This window comes from Protopterus annectens, chromosome 13.part0 (genome assembly GCF_019279795.1).
Source record: "Protopterus annectens isolate FY-2018-M chromosome 13.part0, PAN1.0, whole genome shotgun sequence".
Classification (NCBI taxonomy): Eukaryota; Metazoa; Chordata; order Ceratodontiformes; family Protopteridae; genus Protopterus; species Protopterus annectens.
In genome coordinates, this window is record NC_056747.1 from 239,559,004 (window position 1) to 239,578,659 (window position 19,656).

Genomic DNA, 19,656 nt, shown 5'->3' on the forward strand with positions numbered 1-19,656 from the left:
ACAGCCTCCGCGAAGGTGGGTATGTGGTTTGTGTTTTTATGTGAGAGCTGTGATGGTGTGTTGAGGGCTGTGTGTTCCATGTGGTGTAGTGCAGGTGCTGACCTTCTGCTTTTGACCAGCTAGTCCGATCTTGGCTGGAGAGTGCATAACTTCCAGTTTGGTGATACAAGTGCATCTCTCACAAGTGTTGGGAGGTATGAGGAGAGGGTTGTCTGTGTACATGAGGCAGTTGCTACACTGCCTCTGAATGCACAAGTGCACCAGATTAATAGGAGAAAGCACAGGGAACTGCCCTTTAATCATGCCAGGAGGGGTGGTCATAACTACTAAGTACTGGAGCTATTTCCATGAAGAACGACTAGTGCTGATAGCACTTAGGTGTGCTAAAATAATTGCTACAAACACCTGTTGAAGTGCAAAGCGATTAAGCTATTTGAAGTGCAAGAGAGAGAGAACTAGCAAGGTCTAAGGGAAATGCTGAAGAGCAGATTTTCTGGCACCATTAATAGTTTATCTCAGCTCGGCACCACTGCGCAGAGCTTAAACAAGCCCAAACCCAGGCTTTTAAACCAGAAAGTTGAAAGGGATGGAAAAACTGCCCAAACGGCCAATAAACTACAATTCCTGGTCCAGGAACCATGTCTGTTGTAGTAGATAGGCTACCTAGTGCTTACCACTCCCACTGATAAGCTAGAAGGTTTCCCTCCAGTACAGAAAGGCTTGTGGGGCTCAGAAGCTTACAAAACAGTCCTTGATGCAACAAATCTCTATCTGGACTAGACTAGTTACCGGAAAGGAGGTAAACGAGCTTAGAACTTTTCTGTAAAAAACAAACAAAAAAAAAACAGCTAAAACAGCAGTAAAAACAATTCAAATGCAGTGTAAGCTAGCACACTTGAGTCTGTAGCAATATTAAAGCAAATACAGTGTAAATAAATGCAATTAAATTTAAAGAAAGATTAAAAACAAGTGCAGAAAGCAGTAAATTCAGAAAAAATCAAAATGGAGGCACTTAGCGTATCAGAAAACAATGCCAGAAAATATATAAATCAGTCAAGCAAAAATTAAGACAGTGCAGAACTCAGTGCCAAAAAATATACTTATCCAGCTCTACATGTCCAGATTGTTTGAGAAGCACACTAGGAACACAGGGAGATTCTAGCAATGGTATGCAGGAATTTATGGAGAGAAGGTTTTGTTAAGGGTTTGTCAAAGAGTGTAGACCATAACAACCTTCTTAAATGTAAGGTAACTCACCTGAAGCATAAAGTGCTAAGACCAAAGCTTAAAATGCTTAGAATAACAGATAAATTTAATTAGACTGCCAACAAACAGTATTAAATGCAGTAGAATAAAAGCACTCCAACACTTGAGCACACAGCATATAAATAAGGTAAAGTATGAAGAACACAATTACAGTAAAAGCAGATGAGTAAAGTGTACAATTGTTTTTAAGTGGAGAGGGAACTTTGTGCATATGTTTACAAAGCACTAATCTAGGCAATGTCTCAAGGGCTAGAGCCGGTTTTGCTGTTGCCGTCCTGCAAAGCCTCATTTCCTAAGGTCATACAGATGACCTAATACCCAACTTGAGAGTCCTTACAAAAATCAGGACTGCAACATTGACTAAGAACATAGCACAGTCACCATAATTGTATATGTTCAAATAGACCAGTGTTTGTAGTAATACTCCCATCCCTCCAACCTCTCTATCTGATGACCACTTTTCTTCCCTTTGATGGGTGCAAGGGGTAGAGGAATTCACTGCAGGTAGTCCTCTTGTCTCCATAATCCCCTCACTTGCCTGCTATGATCTTCCTCTTCCTCACTGAAATGCAGACAGCTGGGGAGCTCATGCTGTCCTCTGGCATCAGACTGCTTGTTCACTGCTTAGAAAGACCTGAAGACTGTGCTGACGGATGCCATTCTTATACCCAGACAGCCAGACATCTGTCTTTGGATGTGTCTCTGCTAAGGATGATCCAAAGACTCAGGAAATCGGGCCAGTAGCAGGCTTCCACATGGTAGAAAGACCCAAGAATCAGTACTACAACACTAATCTACTCGAACATCTAAAATTATGGTAAGAGGGACATATAACTGTACCTTATAGCTACTGCACTAGTGGTCAAATTAGTACTGTTGTGTATAGCAAATTTCTATAATACATGTTTGAAATAGGATCAGTTTGCAGTCCTGTTTGCTACCTACCTTCCTCACTTTGAGTTTTGGATTTTGGCATCAAGAGCTGGGGTGAGTGCCAGTCATACTTCCTTCCCTTTATCTCTTCCTTCCAGCTAAAGCTCCTTTACAAGGCTTTTGGTCTTCTAAGGACTAGGACTGAGAAAACTGCTAACATTCAGTAGGACCTGTTGCCTCTAACACAGAGCCACTTATGGGACTCATGGCAGGACAATTTTTTTTTTTTTTTTTTTTTTTTTTTAAGTAGGAGTGGCCCAGGTGTTGTAATGGGAGTCACTATCCTTAGCCTTGTGGGCAACGGAGAAATAAATATGGTATGAGCAGACATCATTCATGAGAGGAAATGCACTGACATCTCTTTTACATGCATGTTTGCCCAGCAGAAAAGGGGAAGTTGAGTCTGGACATCAGGCCTTCTGTAGTAGGCATATCAAGGGTTTATGGCTACCACTACAGTGATGATCTTTGACATCTGCTATTGTGTACTTTCCTGATCTGAGAAAACAAATTGAAAGGAAACATGGCTTAAATCTGGCAATAATAAGTGGAAGAAGGAGAGAAAAAAGTGTCTTTTTGGCCAAATATGACTGTGTCTGTAGTAGTACAGTATTTTTTGGTCCACGTTGTATACATTTAGTATTCCATTGTGAAAGTATACATTCATTACTGTTCAGTATTTTTTCAACACCAGAAGTATTCCAAACTTTTGCAGGTAAAGGCTTGGAAGTGATGAAGATGAAAGCTCTTTAACAAACTACTTTTGAAATGTTTTCTTTTTTCTTGATCATGTGTGCTGGTGTTTGTATAAGATTCTTTACAGACTTGCCACAGTGAAAGGGCTTGCCTTGCATGGGTCTCTGGTGTTTAGTGGAAAATGAGGTTTAGTGAATGCTGTGAAACAAGCACGACAGTATTTTAAGATTGTAGCATCTTTGTATATAAATGTATTTATGTACTTCCTTGCTGATGGTGTATGTGTTCTCTTTGTAGACCAAATCGTTTGTTAATCCTACATGGCTTCCTAGATGAAAATGTGCACTTTTTCCATACGAATTTCCTGGTTTCCCAGCTGGTCCGGGCAGGAAAGCCTTATCAGTTACAAGTAAGTAGTAGTACTTTTGTGTATGGAGCACGTCTGTCACACACAAGAGTTTTCTGCATTTGTTAATATAATATAATTGTGACATGGAACTTGGATGGTGTTCTGGGTTAAGGTTGGGTTCCTCTTTCCCTACCAATTGTAGCAAACTTGTAAGATGACCTTGTCTTGTGATCAGAGATATGCATGCCTGCATATGCTGACCTAATTCCTGAGGCTTCCAGTTCAGTTTTGCCACTCACTCCATTTAGATCATGATCTGTCATTGGTAATGTGCTCCTGTAGCTGTTGGATTACTAGCCAAGACTTGCATCTGTGTTACCTGCATTGCCTTTGAGAGGACCATAACAGCAAGCATTGCATTAAACAAGTGCTAGTGATTTAACATTAGCACTACTAGATGCCAGTAATAACGTTTTGATCTGCTTTACTTTTAGAAGACTGGCTAAGATGAAATCCTGTTGCAGGGGATGGGATGGTCACCAGCATAGTCCATCACAGCGCGTCAAACATCAGCCATAGCCTCTTAAGGACTAAAGCTCATATTTTTGGTCAGTCTAGCCCTCTAAGATGTAAATCTGTGTATAAAGTTTGTGTTTGACCAATCGATGCTGAGCTCATCTTCAGCTGTTGAGGGCTTGAGCCTGCACTAGTCGTCACTTTTAGGAAATTAAAGGGCCAGGAGGATAATGCACCTCTGGCTCCCATCCGTTTTAGCGATGTGTTCTGGAGTGTAGGCACCACCCAGCCTGTTGTCAGTTGGTTGGGGAGATCCTGGGAAACAGCGTCTTTAGGTACTCATTTAAGGGTCTTAGTACTTGAAGTATGATACCCTTCTGATGGGTTTTCCAGTCTCAGTAGTGTGTCAGCCCTAGTTTAATGGGTAGTGTGCCAGGTTGTTCTGTGCCAAGACTCAGTTGAGGCTGGGCGTTAAGCTTGTGTTTGTTTTGTGTAGGATTTGTGGTCGCAGTTGGGGACTACAGAACCTGTTCCCTTACGGAATAATGGCAGGTGCATGTCTGTCTCCACTACCATCCTCCTTTGACAGGTATGATGTTATGCAAAAGATTGTTGACTGACAGCATATCCACTTTTGCTACAAGATTTGCCTGTATTTATGGCCACTTGAGCCCACTTTTGGAGATGATGGGGATTTGACTCCCTTCTCCTTGGGCTGTTTTGAGGAATTAGCTCCCTTCTCCTTGGGCTGTTTTGAGGAATTGGAAGACCCCAAACGTCACTATCTCTGAGACTGACAAGAACAGTGAGGTGTTCTTTGTGTTTCACTGTTGCAGTCATTACATTTGTGTTGTCTGCCTGCAGGTAGCCCTCAGCCAACCTGAATACCAGAATCTTGGATTCCTGCGTCGGATGCTGTCTCTTCCATGACGTCAGGTCATCAGGGGTATAAAACATGCAGCCGATGCCATTACATCCGTCTTTCTTGCCGTGCGGTGCCTGAAGCAGAAGCAGTTCGCAAGTGCCGGTCGGCTGACTCCTGATATTTTCGTTTTTGAGCTACAGAACCGTAGTCTTCAAAAAAGCTAACTACCCTGTTGGGGATCCTTTTTCTTGCTCTTAACCAATGTCAGTAAAAGTTAACAATCGTCTTACCTGTATAAAGCAAATACCTCATAAAGATTTTCATTCGTACTGCATTCCTTACCTAGGCCCAAACCACGATGTTCCTCGCTGTTGGTTTTGTGCCTTACTCAACCCCCGAACTATTTGTCATCTGTCTATTTTTGCAGCAAATTATTTTGGTACATGGTATAACTATCCAGAAATGGCTTTGGTAAGCCATCTGACTACCGATATTCCGAAAAAGCATAAGGATAAAGACAGAGACAGGCCGCGTAGTACCAAAACTGCCGAGAATGCTTCCATTAAGCTCGTCGCCAGTACTCAGTGAGGCGCTTTCGCAGACCCTGAAACTCACTACTTCAGATTCACAGGCCTCTACTGAGACCCATTTGGAGTCCAGTATGCCGCAAGATGCTTCTTCGACTATGGAACCTGCGGATGTCTCTACCTTGGATGGGTCCAGAGCCGCTGTGCAGGCACCGGCTTATGAGGGTGTCTTCAGGCTTTTACAGACTTGCATTTTAAACCGACGCCATCTTCTTCATGCAGGCCTAAAACTCGACCCACGCCTAGAAAACTGACATCCAAACCGCATGGTCAGGCCCATATGCCTAAAAAAAAACAAATGCTTAGAATGGCTGAAGACCTTGTTACTTTAATTAGGGGAAGCTAGCCTTCCCCCTTTAAGAGACTTAGAACTGATTTTTCTTCTGATCAGGATTCTGATATTTCTGTTTCTTCGGATTACCAGTATTTCCCCTTATCTAACTATGAGGATTCTGATGCAGAGTATTCCATTCCCCCTGCTTCCCCTCCAGAAGATTTTTCTTTTGGTGAAACCTTGCATACACTTCGGGAGTATTTCCGCTGGGAAAGCCAGGATTACTCTGACTCCAAAAAGAGGCTTAGGGAATTCTTACTCCTTCCTCAACACAGGCCTTTAGCTATCCCTGCTATTCTGGACATTGTAGATGATGCTTTCTTGGAATCTAGCCTGTCCCCAGACACTTTACCTCCAGCTCCCAGAAAACCTTACAGGTATTACAGAGTGCCATGACTCTCACAAGTTCCTCTTCAAGAATCCTACTGCGGATCCAGAGACCATTTCCCAAGGTCTAAAGGGCATTAAGGCTACTGCTGCCTAAAATCCTACCCATTCTGATAGAGATTCTAGAGACTTGGACAGATGGGGCAAGAACACTTCTGCTACTTTGGCCATTAGGGCTTTAAATTGCCAGTTTCATATGTTAAAGTACCAGCAGCATATTATGGGACTTCTTAAACAGAAAATGATGATGATTCCTGACTGTGCTGAACACAATTATAGGATTTAATGCATTCTGCTGAACAAGTTGGTAAACATACTTTGCAATGTGGTTTTGACTCTTTAGAAGCATCTTGCAGGGCTGCTGTCACTGGGTCTGTACTTGGAAGGCATGCTTGGCTTAAGGAGCAAAACTTGCCAGAGCGTGTTAAAGCTAATTTACTGGATGCTCCCTTAAACTAAGACCGCCTGTTTGGCAACATAGCAGAAAAAGTCCTCAAAAAGATGGAGGAAAAAGCTAAATCTATGCAAACTGTTAAAGATTTCCTGCAAGTACAACCTCCCAGATTTAGTAGGCATTGGCCTTCAAAGAATTGGACCTTCCCAGTCTCTTCCAGGCCTTCTCAGTCCAAACCCAGGAACAGCAGACCACCTAGGTTACAGTCACAGGCTACGCACAGGCCAAAGCAGTGGGGGGCTCCCACTTCCAAAGCAGGAAGTAGTAAGACACCCCCCCTACGGAAAAATGTCACAATGACTTAACCTTAACCCTTCCAACCCTTGCTCAACTGCCTACTCCCTTAAGAGGAAAGCTCACCCTGCATGCAAAAAACTGGGAACTCATTACCCAGGACAAATGGGTTTTAAATATAGTTTTCCAAGTATACAAATTCCACTTCCACTCCCTACCAACCCCAAACGGTTGGCCAGACCTACCCCCAAATCAGTGGGCAGAGGCTCACCAGCGGGTTCTCTCTCTTCTAAGTATCAGGGCTATTCAACCTGTCCCAGCAGAAGAAAACGGACAAGGTTTTTATTCAAGACTTTTCCTGGTTCCAGAAAAGACAGCTCCTGGCGTCCTATCCTGGACCTCTCTAGTCTTAACACATTTTTGTTAATCCCAAAATTCAAAATGCTAACAATTCAATAGCTGCTTCCTATGTCAGGCAAAGATGCCTGTTTGGCAACGTTAGACTTAAAGGAAGCTTATATGCACATTCCAATAAGGGAATCTTGCAGGAAATACCTACGCTTCAGGGCAGACTCTATGCACCGTCAGTTCTCTGCACTTCCCTTTGGCTTATCTACTGTGCCCAGGGTTTTCACAAAGTGTCTAGCTCCAGCCATTGCATTTTGCAGGCAGAGAAATATTCAGATATACCTATACCTGGACGATTGTCTGATTCAGGCAGAAAGCCATGACTTGCTATTAAAACATCTGGCATCTGTAAAAAAGCTTCTAACCTCACTGGGATATACAAACAAAAAGAAATCTCACCTAGTACCCTGCCAACAGATTGTATTCCTGGGTGCAAGCTTGAACACAACTTCCCAGATGGCTTTCCTCACTCCAGAGAAACAAGTTTATTTGACAACCTACTTCACACTACTGGCCACAAAGATCCAGCTATCTGCAAGGAAAATTCTGCAAGCCCTGGGGTTCATGGCCTCTTGTATTCTACTAATTCCATATGCAAGGCTGCATATGAGGAAACTACAATGGTATCTAAAAAGCCTATGGTGTCAACATTCTCAGGACCTGGAATCAATGATTCCTATCATTCCTTGTATAAAGATCGAGACTCTTTGGTGGGCAGAGACCTGCTACCACAACAAAGGGCTCCCTCTCACTCTACCCCCTGCCACCCAAACCCTAACAACAGACGCATCAGACTATGTATGAGGGGCTCACTTGGCAGGGCAGTGCATTCAGGGCAAATGGAGCCCAAGTCAGATGGACCTGCATATCAACCAAAAAGAAATGTTAGCTGTACAGAATTCCCTGACAGCCTTCAAAGACCACATCCTTCCAGGACAATTATTGGTAAAGACAGACAACACCACAGTTATGTGGTACATAAACAAGCAGGGGGGAATCAACTCATATCCTCTCTGCATACTAGCCATTGCTCTGTGGAACACAGCCTTGAGCTACCAAGTACACCTACATGCTCAATTCCTGCCAGGCAAGCTAAATTCACTGGCAGATGACCTAAGCAGAAATCTCATGGACCTACACGAATAGAAACTGGAACCAAAAATATTCAACCTCTTGAACAAATGGAGGACTCCAGAGATAGACCTGTTTGCCTCCCCTCAGAACTACCAATTGGACAAATTCTGCACAAGGACTCCCCACAGTCAAGCTTAGAAAGCGGATGCCCTGTCCTTTACCTGGGAAAGCCTCTTGGTTTATGCTTTTCCCCCTTGCCCTCTCCTCTCGAAGGTTCTGCTAAAGATAAAACAGGACAAGCCAAGGACAATACTGATTGCACCAGACTCCACGCCAGCATTGGTACCCCCTCTTGGTGCAGTATGATGCTGCTGGAGCCATGACACGTACCTCAGACACCTTCCTTGCTGTCCCAGCAGGCGGGCCAGATTCTGCACCCTCTGCTTCAAACCCTGAATCTTGCAGCCTGGCTAATTCCTTGAGCTCTCCAGTAGCATCCCTCAGTAATCAGGTGCTAGATGTCATTCTAGAAGCAAGGCGGCCTAGTACTAGAAAATCCTATGCTGAAAAGTGGAAAAGATACTGTTCCTGGAGCCAGACTCCGGGGATGGGCACAACGATGCCCAGCTTGCCTCGTATTCTTCAGTACTTAACAGAAATGCTCCACAAGGACCTATCCTTCTCGTCAATTAAAATTCATGTCTCTGCCATTTCAGCACATTATAACACTGGACCACCCTTCTTCTCTCACCCCCTGCTAAAGCAATTCCTCAGAGTGGCCAAAAGTTTAAGACCCCCACGCGAGCCCTTACTCCAACCTGGGACCTTAACTTTGTATTGGAAAAGCTCACTCTCCCTCCATTTGAACTAGCTGCTACTGCAGAGTTGAAATTCCTTTCTTGGAAAACAAGTCTTCCTTCTAGCCATCACTTCAGCAAGAAGAGTGTCTGAATTACAGGCCCTCATGGAAGTGGAGCCCTTCATGTTCTTCCATGCAGACAGGGGTTCCCTCAGGACCAATCATTCCTTTATGCCCAAGGTGGTGTTTAGTGTGGCCCTAAATCAGTCCATTCATTTGCCTACCTTTTTCCCGAATCCACAAAACAAAGGAGAATGAATACTGCACTCTTTGGACGTGCACAGACAACTTAGATTTTATTTGGACAGGACTAAGCCTCTCAGAAAATCTGAACAGCTGCTAGTTGTCTTTGGTGCAGGGGCAGAGGGGAAGGCCATTTCAAAGCAAACCATTTCTAAATGGATAGCCCATTGCATTCATTTCTGCTATAAGTACCATGGAAAACCTACCCCACAGGGGATAAGTTCACATTCCACCAGGGCTGCATCTACCTCTACAGCCTTTCTCAGAGGAGTCCCTACCAGGGACATCCTAGAAGCTGCTACCTGGAGTTCTGTACATACCTTCATCAAGCATTACCACATGCCTATTTTTTCTAAATCCAGAGCTGGTTTTGCCACTGCAGTCTTGCAGGGCTTAATAGCTGGTCCTAATGCTCTCTAACTGCCTCCTCCCTTCCTTAGGTTTGGGAATCAACCCAAATGTAATGACTGAAACACGAACATAGTACGGTTGTGTACACTTACCATAAATGTAGATGCTCGAGTGTATTCACTATTGCAGTCCTGGTTACCCTCCCTCCAGTCCCCTGACTTCCCTTGGCTCTACCTTTCCTTCTTTGGTGTATCTAAGCTTTCTGGTGTATTTTCTTTTTGATGGAGGTGTACCATAATATATAATTGATTCCCATTGCGGGGGCACCTGACATCTGGGGCAAGAAAAACTGATGTAATGGTGTTGGCTGCATGATGTTCGTGTTACACTGCTGCAGTCATTACACTTGGGTTATCCTGCCGTCAGGCGGTCCCGCAGTTGGCCAGAGTTCCAAAGTCTTAGTCCGGCGTCTGTTGCTGTCGCTTCTTCCCTGACGTCAGTGCGCCAGGGGTATATAAGATGCATCCGACGCAATTTTCCTCTGTCTGTCTTGCTGCGCGGTGCCCGAAGCAGTTCGCAAGTGCCGGTCGGCCGACTCCTGAGATTTTCGAAGTCAAATTTCAGATCCGAAGTCTTCAATAATGCTAAGTACCCCATTGGGGAAACTTTTTTCTTGCCTCAGACCGATGTCAGAAAAAGTTAATTGTATTTCTTGTGGGAAGCAAATACCTCATAAGGACTTCCACTCTTACTGTATTCCATGCCTAGGCCCTGATCACGACGTCACTAGTTGTCGGTTTTGTGCTAGTTTTAACAAACGCACTATAAAAAGACGTTTTGATTTTGCTTTGCACTACTTTGGCAGAAGGTTCAATTGTACTATGCTGTCGGATCAACCGACGACCGCAATTCCGAAAAAACGCAAAGACAAGGATAAAGACAGGCATCCGAGGTCCAAACCCGACGACAAAACCTCTTCTAGTTGTCGGTTTTGTGCTAGATTTAACAAACGCACTATAAAAAGACGTTTTGATTTTGCTTTGCACTACTTTGGCAGAAGGTTCAATTATACTATGCCGACGGATCAACCGACGACCGCAATTCCGAAAAAACGCAAAGACAAGGATAAAGACAGGCATCCGAGGTCCAAAACCGACGACAAAACCTCTTCTAGGCCAGTCGCTGGTTCTCAGTGAGGTGCTTTCGCAGCCACTGACACCTGCTACCTCAGAGCCACAGGCCACCTCCGACTCCCACGTGGAGACAGCTAGGCCTCTGGGAACTCAAGGTATTGGGCCTACGAAAACTAATCCCTCAGATGGGTCCGGAGCCACTGAGCAGGCATCGGCTTCTGAGTGTGTTTTCGGACCTTCACAACTTACCATTAAAGCAACAGCCAAGACAAAAGTTCCATTAAAGACAAAGAAGCAAGTACAGCATTCTCCTGGACAGTCCTCCATGCCTAAGAAACAGATGCTTAAAATGGCCGAAGACCTCATTACTCTAATCAAGGGTTCCCATCCCCCTCCTGAGAAAAGGCCTAGGCAGGATACAGACTGATTCCTCTGATCAGGTTTCCATTTTCTCTGATTCCTCTTCAGACCAGGGATACTCTCTACCTCCCTATGAGGACTCTGATGATGAAGAATCTATCCCTTCAGCCTCTCCTCCTGAGGATTATTCTTTTGGGGAAACTTTACATACCATGAGGGAGCATTTCCATTGGGAAAGTCAGGATTATTCAGAATCCAAGAAAAGGCTTAGGGATTTCCTTTTATTGCCTCAGCACAGGCCCCCTGGCTATTCTGCCTGTGCTAGATATTGTGGATGATGTGTTCTCTGAATCCAGCTTATCTCCTGATTCTTTGCCCCCTGCACCAGCCAAGCCAGATAGGTATTAGAGTCCCTGACTCTCACAGGTTTCTTTATAAAAACCCTTCTGCTGATCCAGAAACTATTTCTCAGGGTCCAAAAGGGGTTAAGGCTTCCATTGCAAAAAACTCCAGTACCCTCTGACAGATTCCAGAGCTTTGGATAGATGGGGGGGGGGAAGAAAGTTTACACTTCTGCAACTTTAGCAGTAAGGGCTTTAAATTGCCAGTTTCACATGCTTAAGTACCAACAATATTTAATGACTCAGTTAAAACAGAAAATGTTTACAAGCTCAGAAGCTCCTGACTGTAAAGAAATGCAGGATTTATTGCATGCAGTTAAACAGGTGGGAAACATACTCTGCAATGTGGTTTTGATTCTTTAGAGGCCTCTTGTAGAGCCGCAGTTACAGGTTCTGTGATTCAAAGACATGCTTGGTTAAAAGAACAGAGTTTACCTGATCATGTTAAGGCAAAATTATTGGATGCTCCTTTACAGCATGATACGTTGTTTGGTGTTAAGGCAGAAGAGGTGTTAAAGAAAATGGAGGATAAAGCTAAATCTATGCAAACAGTCAAGGATTTCTTACAGGTACAGCCACCTCGATTTAGCAGAAATTGGCCAACAAAAAATTGGTCCTTTCCAGTGTCAGACAGGCCACAGAGAGGCAGATACAGACGCCCATGAGGCAGATCTCAACCCCAAGGCTCAGACGACAGTGGGGCACCTCAACCCCAAAAGGAGGTGAGGACAAGTCTCAACCTTACAGGAAACCGTCCCAATGACTTCCCTCTTCGTACGCGAAGCACTTCCCTTTTGGCAGCCCCCTTAGGGGGAAAACTAGCACTTTTTTCTCAAAACTGGCAAACAATCACCCAAGACAAATGGGTTCTGAATATTGTGTCTCAAGGTTACAGGTTCCACTTTCATACTTTACCAAGGCTAAAAGGAATGCCAGACCTGCCACAAAATCAATGGGCAGAGGCACAAAAACAAATTTCAGCCCTCATGGACATGAGAGCTATTCAAAAAGTACCACAACAGGGACAAGGATTTTACTCAAGACTCTTCCTGGTCCCCAGAAAGGACAAGGCCTGGAGGCCCATACTAGACCTTTCAATTCTAAACACTTACCTGGATATTCCGAAATTCAAAATGTTGACATTACAGCAGCTTCTACCCACGCTGGGCAAGAAGGCTTGGCTTGTTACTCTGGACCTCAGAGAGGCATACCTGCATGTCCCTATCAGACAAAATTGCAGAAGATACCTCAGATTCAAAGCTGGTACAATGCACTACCAATTCTCTGCACTGCCTTTTGGCTTATCTACTGTGCCCAGGGTCTTTACAAAGTGCCTGGCACCAGTAATTGCATTTTGCAGACAAAAAGGAATTCAAATATATCCATACCTTGACGACTGCCTCATTCAAGCAGAGACAAAGGACATTCTTCTACAGCATCTGGCGTTTGTAAAAAGGTTGCTGATTTCTCTAGGGTACACAGTAAACGAAAAAAGTCAAAGCTTAAATACAACAGCCCAGATGGCTTATCTCACGCCAGACAAACAAGTTCAACTAACTCAATATTTTCAAGTACTGGCAAAAAAGTCCCATCTCCCTGCAAGAAAATTTCTGCAGGCCCTGGGATTCATGGCATCCTGCATACTACTAATACCATATGCCAGACTGCATATGAGGAAATTACAATGGTACCTAACAAGTGTTTGGACTCAACACACTCAGTTTAGAAGCAATAATACCAATGATTCCCTGCCTACAACAGGAGTTTCGATGGTGGGCACAGGCATGTCACCTAAACATGGGTCAGCCTTTTACCCTGCCCACAGCCAGGCAGACTCTAACAACAGATGCTTCAGATTACGCCTGGGGAGCACTCATGGCAGGAAAATGCATTCAGGGCAAGTTGACCACAGACCAGATGCATCTTCACATCAATCAAAAAGAAATGTTGGCTGTTCAAAATGCCCTAACAGCTTTCAAGGACCTTCTGCATCCAGGACAATTATTATTAAAGACAGACAACACCACAGTAATGTGGTACATAAACAAGCAAGGGGGCACTCATTCTTATCCCCTATGCAGGCAAGCCATGACCTTGTGGAACACAACTCTAACGTATCAAGTTCATCTGCAAGCACAATTCCTGCCAGGAAAGAAAAATACTCTGGCAGACGACGTAAGCAAAAATATCATGGACCCTCACGAATGGAAATTGAATCCGCAAATCTTCAGCATGGTAATGCAAAAATGGGGATGCCCAGACATAGATCTTTTTGCCTCCCCACTGAATTGCCAACTACAAAAAGTCTGCACAAGGACTTATCACACACAAGCATGGAAAGTGGATGCTCTCTCGTTCAGCTGGAAAAGCCTAAAAGTTTATGCCTTCCCACCACTGCCTCTCCTTTCAAAGGTACTCCTAAAAGCCAGACAAGAAAAACCACAGATGATCCTGATTTCGCCAGACTGGCCACGCCAGCACTGGTACTCCATCTTAAAGAACTTAGCTCAAGGCCCACCATGGATTTTGCCTCAAATTCCACACCTTCTGACTCAACAAAACAATCAGATCCTGCACGGTCAGCTCAATACCCTAAACCTGGCTGCATGGCAGATTCATTAGTCAAACGGGCAACACCTCTCTAAAGCTGTTATGGATGTCATTTTGGAGGCCAGGAGACCTAGCACCAGGAAAGCTTACTCCGAAAAATGGAAGAGATTCTGCGCCTGGAACCAGGCTCAAAGCATTGACCCTCTTGTCCCACATATTCCTCAGATTTTACAATACTTAACTGAGATGCTGGACAAAGGCCTATCCTTCTCATCAATTAAGATCCACGCCTCTGCCATTTCAGCACATTACAACACGGATCCTCCTTTATTCTCTTATCCCTTGCTAAAGCAGTACCTCAGAGGGGCTAAAAACATAAGACTGCCCCGGAGAGCACTAACACCAACTTGGGACCTCAATTTTGTTTTGGAAAAACTGACCCTGCTACCTTTTGAGCCAGCCGATCTAAAATTTTTATCATGGAAAACAGCTCTGCTCCTGGCAGTAACTTCAGCACGAAGAGTCTTAGAGCTACAGGCATTAATGGCAGTGGAACCTTTTATAATTTTTCATCAGGACAGGGTTTCTTTAAGAACAAACCCTACCTTTATGCCAAAGGTGGTATCTAGTGTGGCTGTTAACCAAACCATCCATTTGCCAACTTTTTATCCAAACCCCCAGAATAGAGGGGAGAAACTTCTGCACTCTTTGGACATACACAGGCAGCTACGCTTCTACTTGGACAAAACAAAAGCTTTCAGGAAAACTGAACAACTGTTTGTAGCATATGCTGCAGGATCACAGGGCAAGGCCATCTCAAAGCAGACTATATCCAAATGGATAGGACACTGTATTCGTTACTGTTGCACACAGCATGGAAAATCAGTCCCTAATAACATTAGGCCACATTCCACCAGGGCAACAGCCAGTTCAACAGCCTTTCTCAGAGGAGTACCTACCAAGGAAATTTTGGAGGCTGCAACTTGGAGTTCAGTGCACACCTTTACCAAGCATTACCACTTGCCTCTTTACCCTAAATCCAGAGCAGGATTTGCCACTGCAGTTCTGCAGGGCCTCATAGCCAATCCTAACTCTTTATAGACAAGCCACCCAACCTTAGCTTTGGGATTCTACCCAAGTGTAATGACTGCAGCAGTGTAACACGATGAACATAGTACAGTTTTGTACCTACCATAAATGTAGATGCTCGAGTGTTCACAGTGCTGCAGTCCAGGTTACCCTCCCTCCATCCCCTCTGAACTACCTGGACTTATCCTTCTATCCTATACAACCTTTGTGGTGTATTTGCTTGTAACTGAAGGTATTGTTTTTATTTTATATGTATATTTTTTATTAGCAATATGTATTGCCTACCTACTTAGGGGCACCTGACATCTGGGGCAAGAAAAACTGAAGAAAATGGCGTCAGATGCATCTTATATACCCCTGGCGCACTGACGTCAGGGAAGATGCGAGACGCCGGACCAAGACTTTGGAACTCTGGCCGACTGCGGGACTGCCTGACGGCAGGATAACCCAAGTGTAATGACTGCAGCAGTGTGAACACTCGAACATCTACATTTATGGTAGGTACAAAACTGTACTTTTTTTTACCTCTGACGTCATGGAAGAAGAGAGAGCATCCGACACAGGAATCCAAGACTGGTATTCAGATTGGCTGAGGGCTACCTGCAGGCAGATAACCCAAATGTAATGACTGCAACAGTGAATACACTCTTAACATCTACATTTATGGTAAGTGTACAAAACTGTACTTTCCCCAGCCCCCTGCTCTACCTAACTATGGCTCTTTCTTTGAAGAATGCTTTTCATACTTATGAAGCTCATTCTGGACTGATCTTGAGCTTCTGCCCCTTCTGTGCAGAAACACTTTGCTTTCTTTTTGGGAAAGAAGGCTTAGGGATCCTTGGTCAGTATAGGGTGCTGGTTATGAAGGAGTGCTGTTTTGGAAAGTCCAGCTTTTTTTTTTTTTTTTATTACAGATAAGTAATTCAGTGATTGCAACCTGAACAATCCTTAATCGTTTGGTGACCTAGGCATTGGAGGAGCCCGTGAGGGGGAATGAGAGAGTGGTGCCTAAGCCATGTAATCCATTCTGGGGAAATAGTTTTCCAGTTCACTGCAGTCATGGCCCCATTTGGAAGAACCACTGCCAAAAATTAATGGGTTCTGTGAGTGGCACATTTTGAGGTCACGGGTCCTCCCCTGGAAGAACATTGCCGAGAGTCCAATTCTTAATGAAGTTTTTATGGCAAACCTAGACTTCTACTGTTGTGGAGGTTGCCTCGCATTTAGAACAGGTGTGGTAGGATTTACTACCATCTTTCCTGGTTCTGAAAGGGATACTGTTTCCAACCTATTCCTGATTTATGCCTGTAAATGGTGACCTTCCAAGGAGTTATGTATGCATGTAGCCCCTGCTTTGACACCGCCAGAATTGTCAGTGAACATGAATGCTTTTTAACATAACACCTTATTAGGTTCTTTCCAAGAGATACCTCTTACTTTGGTGGAGCATGACTTCCATTACAGTATGTTGCCATTAAGCTTGCTTCAGTGCTGGAGAGTATTTGCCAAGGCATTGGCCGTGATGGCAGAAGTCTTGCAGAAGGACTCTAGCAGATGTTCCCCTTGTCTGTATGACTGACACCTGTTGGCCAAGTCATTGGACTCTTGAAAACACCTGCACCAGGTTTTCTATGGCTGCAGCTTCTGATTGTGACTGTAAACTAAGAAAAATCCTCTCTCTCTCTCCCCCCTTTGCAGGGAGCAACTGTCACCGATATGGAGATAGGCACTCCTCTACCAGTCAGTGTTTATCATATTGATCACTGCTGCAGTAGCCTTAGCTTATATATGGATTATATGCTGCCAAGGATGTAACAGCTGGCCAGCTTCCAAAGCTTCAGGGAACTTCCACATGGCCAAGCTGTCAAGCAGCTTGAGCTGAGTTGGCTGAAAGACAAGTTTGGACATTAAACCTTTCAGAGCTTTACTGCTGCCAGAGAGTACCCTCCTCTGAGTTTTTCGAGGATTGATGGCTGGCTTGTGCTTTACTTCCTGTTCCCTTTGGGGAAAGAAGTCAATTTCCTTAAATGTATTGATATTTTATTACTTTCCTCTTCAGGAAAGTTATTTTAAAACTCTTGGAAGTGTTGTATTCTAATGGACTGTGTTGAGATTGTAACGTACTTGAAAACAGAGCACCGTTTTTCCCCCTGTCAAGTTGAAAAGTAGTGTAAGCTCGCTAAAAACATATTTTCTGTGAAGCAAGTGTTTCATTTTCATTTGTGTGGCTAGCATAGTGTTTTAAAGTGAGTTTACTGCGTTTTGTTCTGGAAAAAAATGTAACGTTTGTGGACTGATAGTTTTTGCTAGGTTTGCTACTTGATGTCTTATGAAAAGAGGCCCCATTTTTGGCTTGACTCTGAAAGAAACTACTGGTCCCACAGTCTGTCCTCCTCCCAGCCACAAAAAAGAAAAAGTTAAGGAAATAAGTCTCTGCCACCACAGCAGTTTGCCTCAGCCGCTAATGGGAGTGAGTCTGCTGTCACCGTTTGTACCGCAGATGACTCCTCTTTTATCCCAGATATCTGGAAGGGAATTTGAGGGATAGAAAGGACTTTCCTCGAAAGGAATTTTGTAACTCTCGGATATGATCGACTGTACCCATCTGTCTTGAATGAGAGAACGCAAGGCTTCTGGGTACAGCGATAGTCTTCCCCCGACTGCCTCCAAGGAGGGACAGCCGGGCAACATCTCAGGGATGCTAAAAGGGCTTGTCAGAGAGAGACTCTCTGTTTCCCTGGTTTTGTGGACCCCCTCTGCCTCTAGAGCGCCTGTTGTTGTTACCCCCTCTGCCTCTAGGGGTAAACTGACCACGTGAATCCGGCGTGACTCCTTGGGATTTGCGGAACCACATTTTGCCACCCTTCTGTCCTTTGGGATAAGGTCTAGAAGGGTGGAAAACGGACTCCTACGGCAGAAAGAGTTTTGCCGTCCTGCTCACACCTGGTCAACGTTTCCTTCACTTGAGGGCCAAACAAAGCTGACCCATCAAAGGGAGAGTTAGTGAAGGACGCCTTAAAGGGATCTGCAAAATTACATAGCCGCATCCAGGCTTGGCGTCTAAGAGCCACACCTGTACCTCTGGCCCTACTCGCTCCATCAGCAGCATGTGATATCAGCCGCATGGAGGAGTTTGCAATGGAGTTAAGGGTTCCTAGCTGCGAAGCAATTTTTTCCTGAGCCCCCGCAGCTGTAGGATCCTGCACAACTTCACCTAGCTCCTTAAGGATATCCCTTTGGAGTCTGCTGAAGTGACAAAGGTAGTTCAGCGAACGCATAGCAAAGGTCGCTGAAGAAAACATCCGCTTACCATATCTATCCATGGTCCTAGAGTCCTTATTAGGAGGATGGACAGGTACGGAAGGATCTGCAAGTTCCTTCTTGGTGGCAGCCGCCACCACCATGGCATCAGCGGGGACACCTTTTGTAAGGAATTGCTTGTCCGATGGGGCAGTAATAAATTTAGAAGGCCTCCTAGGGACAGGCTCTACAGAGTCAGGAGCAGCCCACTTCGAGCAATAACCTGCATAAGGGGGTCGAAAGGCGGAGACACCCAGGAGGTGGAGGGCCGAGATCCAAACGCCTCCAGGTATACTGACTCATCCTCAGAGGGATTATTGTGGGCCAGTTTCACCTCTGTCTAAGGAGTTCTAGGATGTCTGAGAAGGAGACATCCTCAGAGGGGGATCTTGGGGATCCCTCTGACTCATCTAAGTCAGTATCTGAAGTGATAGACTCGGGAGTCTACGTTTCCTCTTACATGTCCTCTTCCGTGGAGGATCCCCGACAAATCAGGAGAATCCTGAAGAGGGATATTCCCAGTGGGGAAACCTGAGGCGGAGGATCTCTGGGTCCTGGAGCAAGAGAAGTGGCAGAGATGTCAACAGGCACCATAGAGGGAGGAGCTAAGGGAACAGACTGCTGGCTGAGACCAGTGGCCAGCACACTCTTCATCACCTCAAGGCCCCTCCCAGGAAGGTCCGAGAGAACCCGCTCGAAGAACTAGTAACTCCAGGACCTACCAAGGAGGGCTCCGAGGCAGATGTCTGAGCCGAGCTCACCAAGGCCGAGGCTCCAAGGGAAGAGCGGCTCGGACAAGGGTCGATGCCACTCACCCCTCGGAGGAGACTAGGGAAGCCCGCCACCAATCCCTCAAGGAAGGTCTCAAGAGGAGATGAGTAGAGGCTGAAGGAGCAGAAGGGGTATCTGTCCCTCAGCCATAGCAGAAACTATTCCTCAAGACTCCAACTCCAAACTCGAGGTAGAGTCGAATGAGGAACTGCAATGGGGTGTGGACTAATAGTCGCCTGCTGAGACGGACTATGTAGCATTTGGGCCAGTGCCTGTGACTTTGTAATCTACTGACCACTCTCTCCAAATCATGGTCAGAAAGCCTGGATGACCTTGAAGATCGGCTCCGATGGCTCCGCCCGAGAGGAGAGGCAAAGCCGAGCAAGTATCGGCTCCAAGGAAGGGACCTAGACCTCTTCCTCGAAGGAACCATCGGAGCCGATGAAACCACTGAAACTGTCAGAGCCGACAACTTATCGGCACCGACAGGTAAGCG

At 45.1% G+C, this 19,656-nt stretch overlaps 1 protein-coding gene across 1 annotated transcript in view; it reads left to right on the forward strand.

Annotated features, from left to right (window-relative positions):
• The window catches only part of DPP9 (dipeptidyl peptidase 9), a 1,882,741-nt gene that overhangs the window by 1,704,499 nt on the left and 158,586 nt on the right, over positions 1–19,656 (forward strand). Inside the window, exon 19 of the mRNA XM_044053789.1 lies at positions 3,193–3,304. Within this exon, the coding sequence (XP_043909724.1) occupies positions 3,193–3,304 (112 nt within the window). The remainder of the gene's footprint in view (positions 1–3,192; positions 3,305–19,656) is intronic.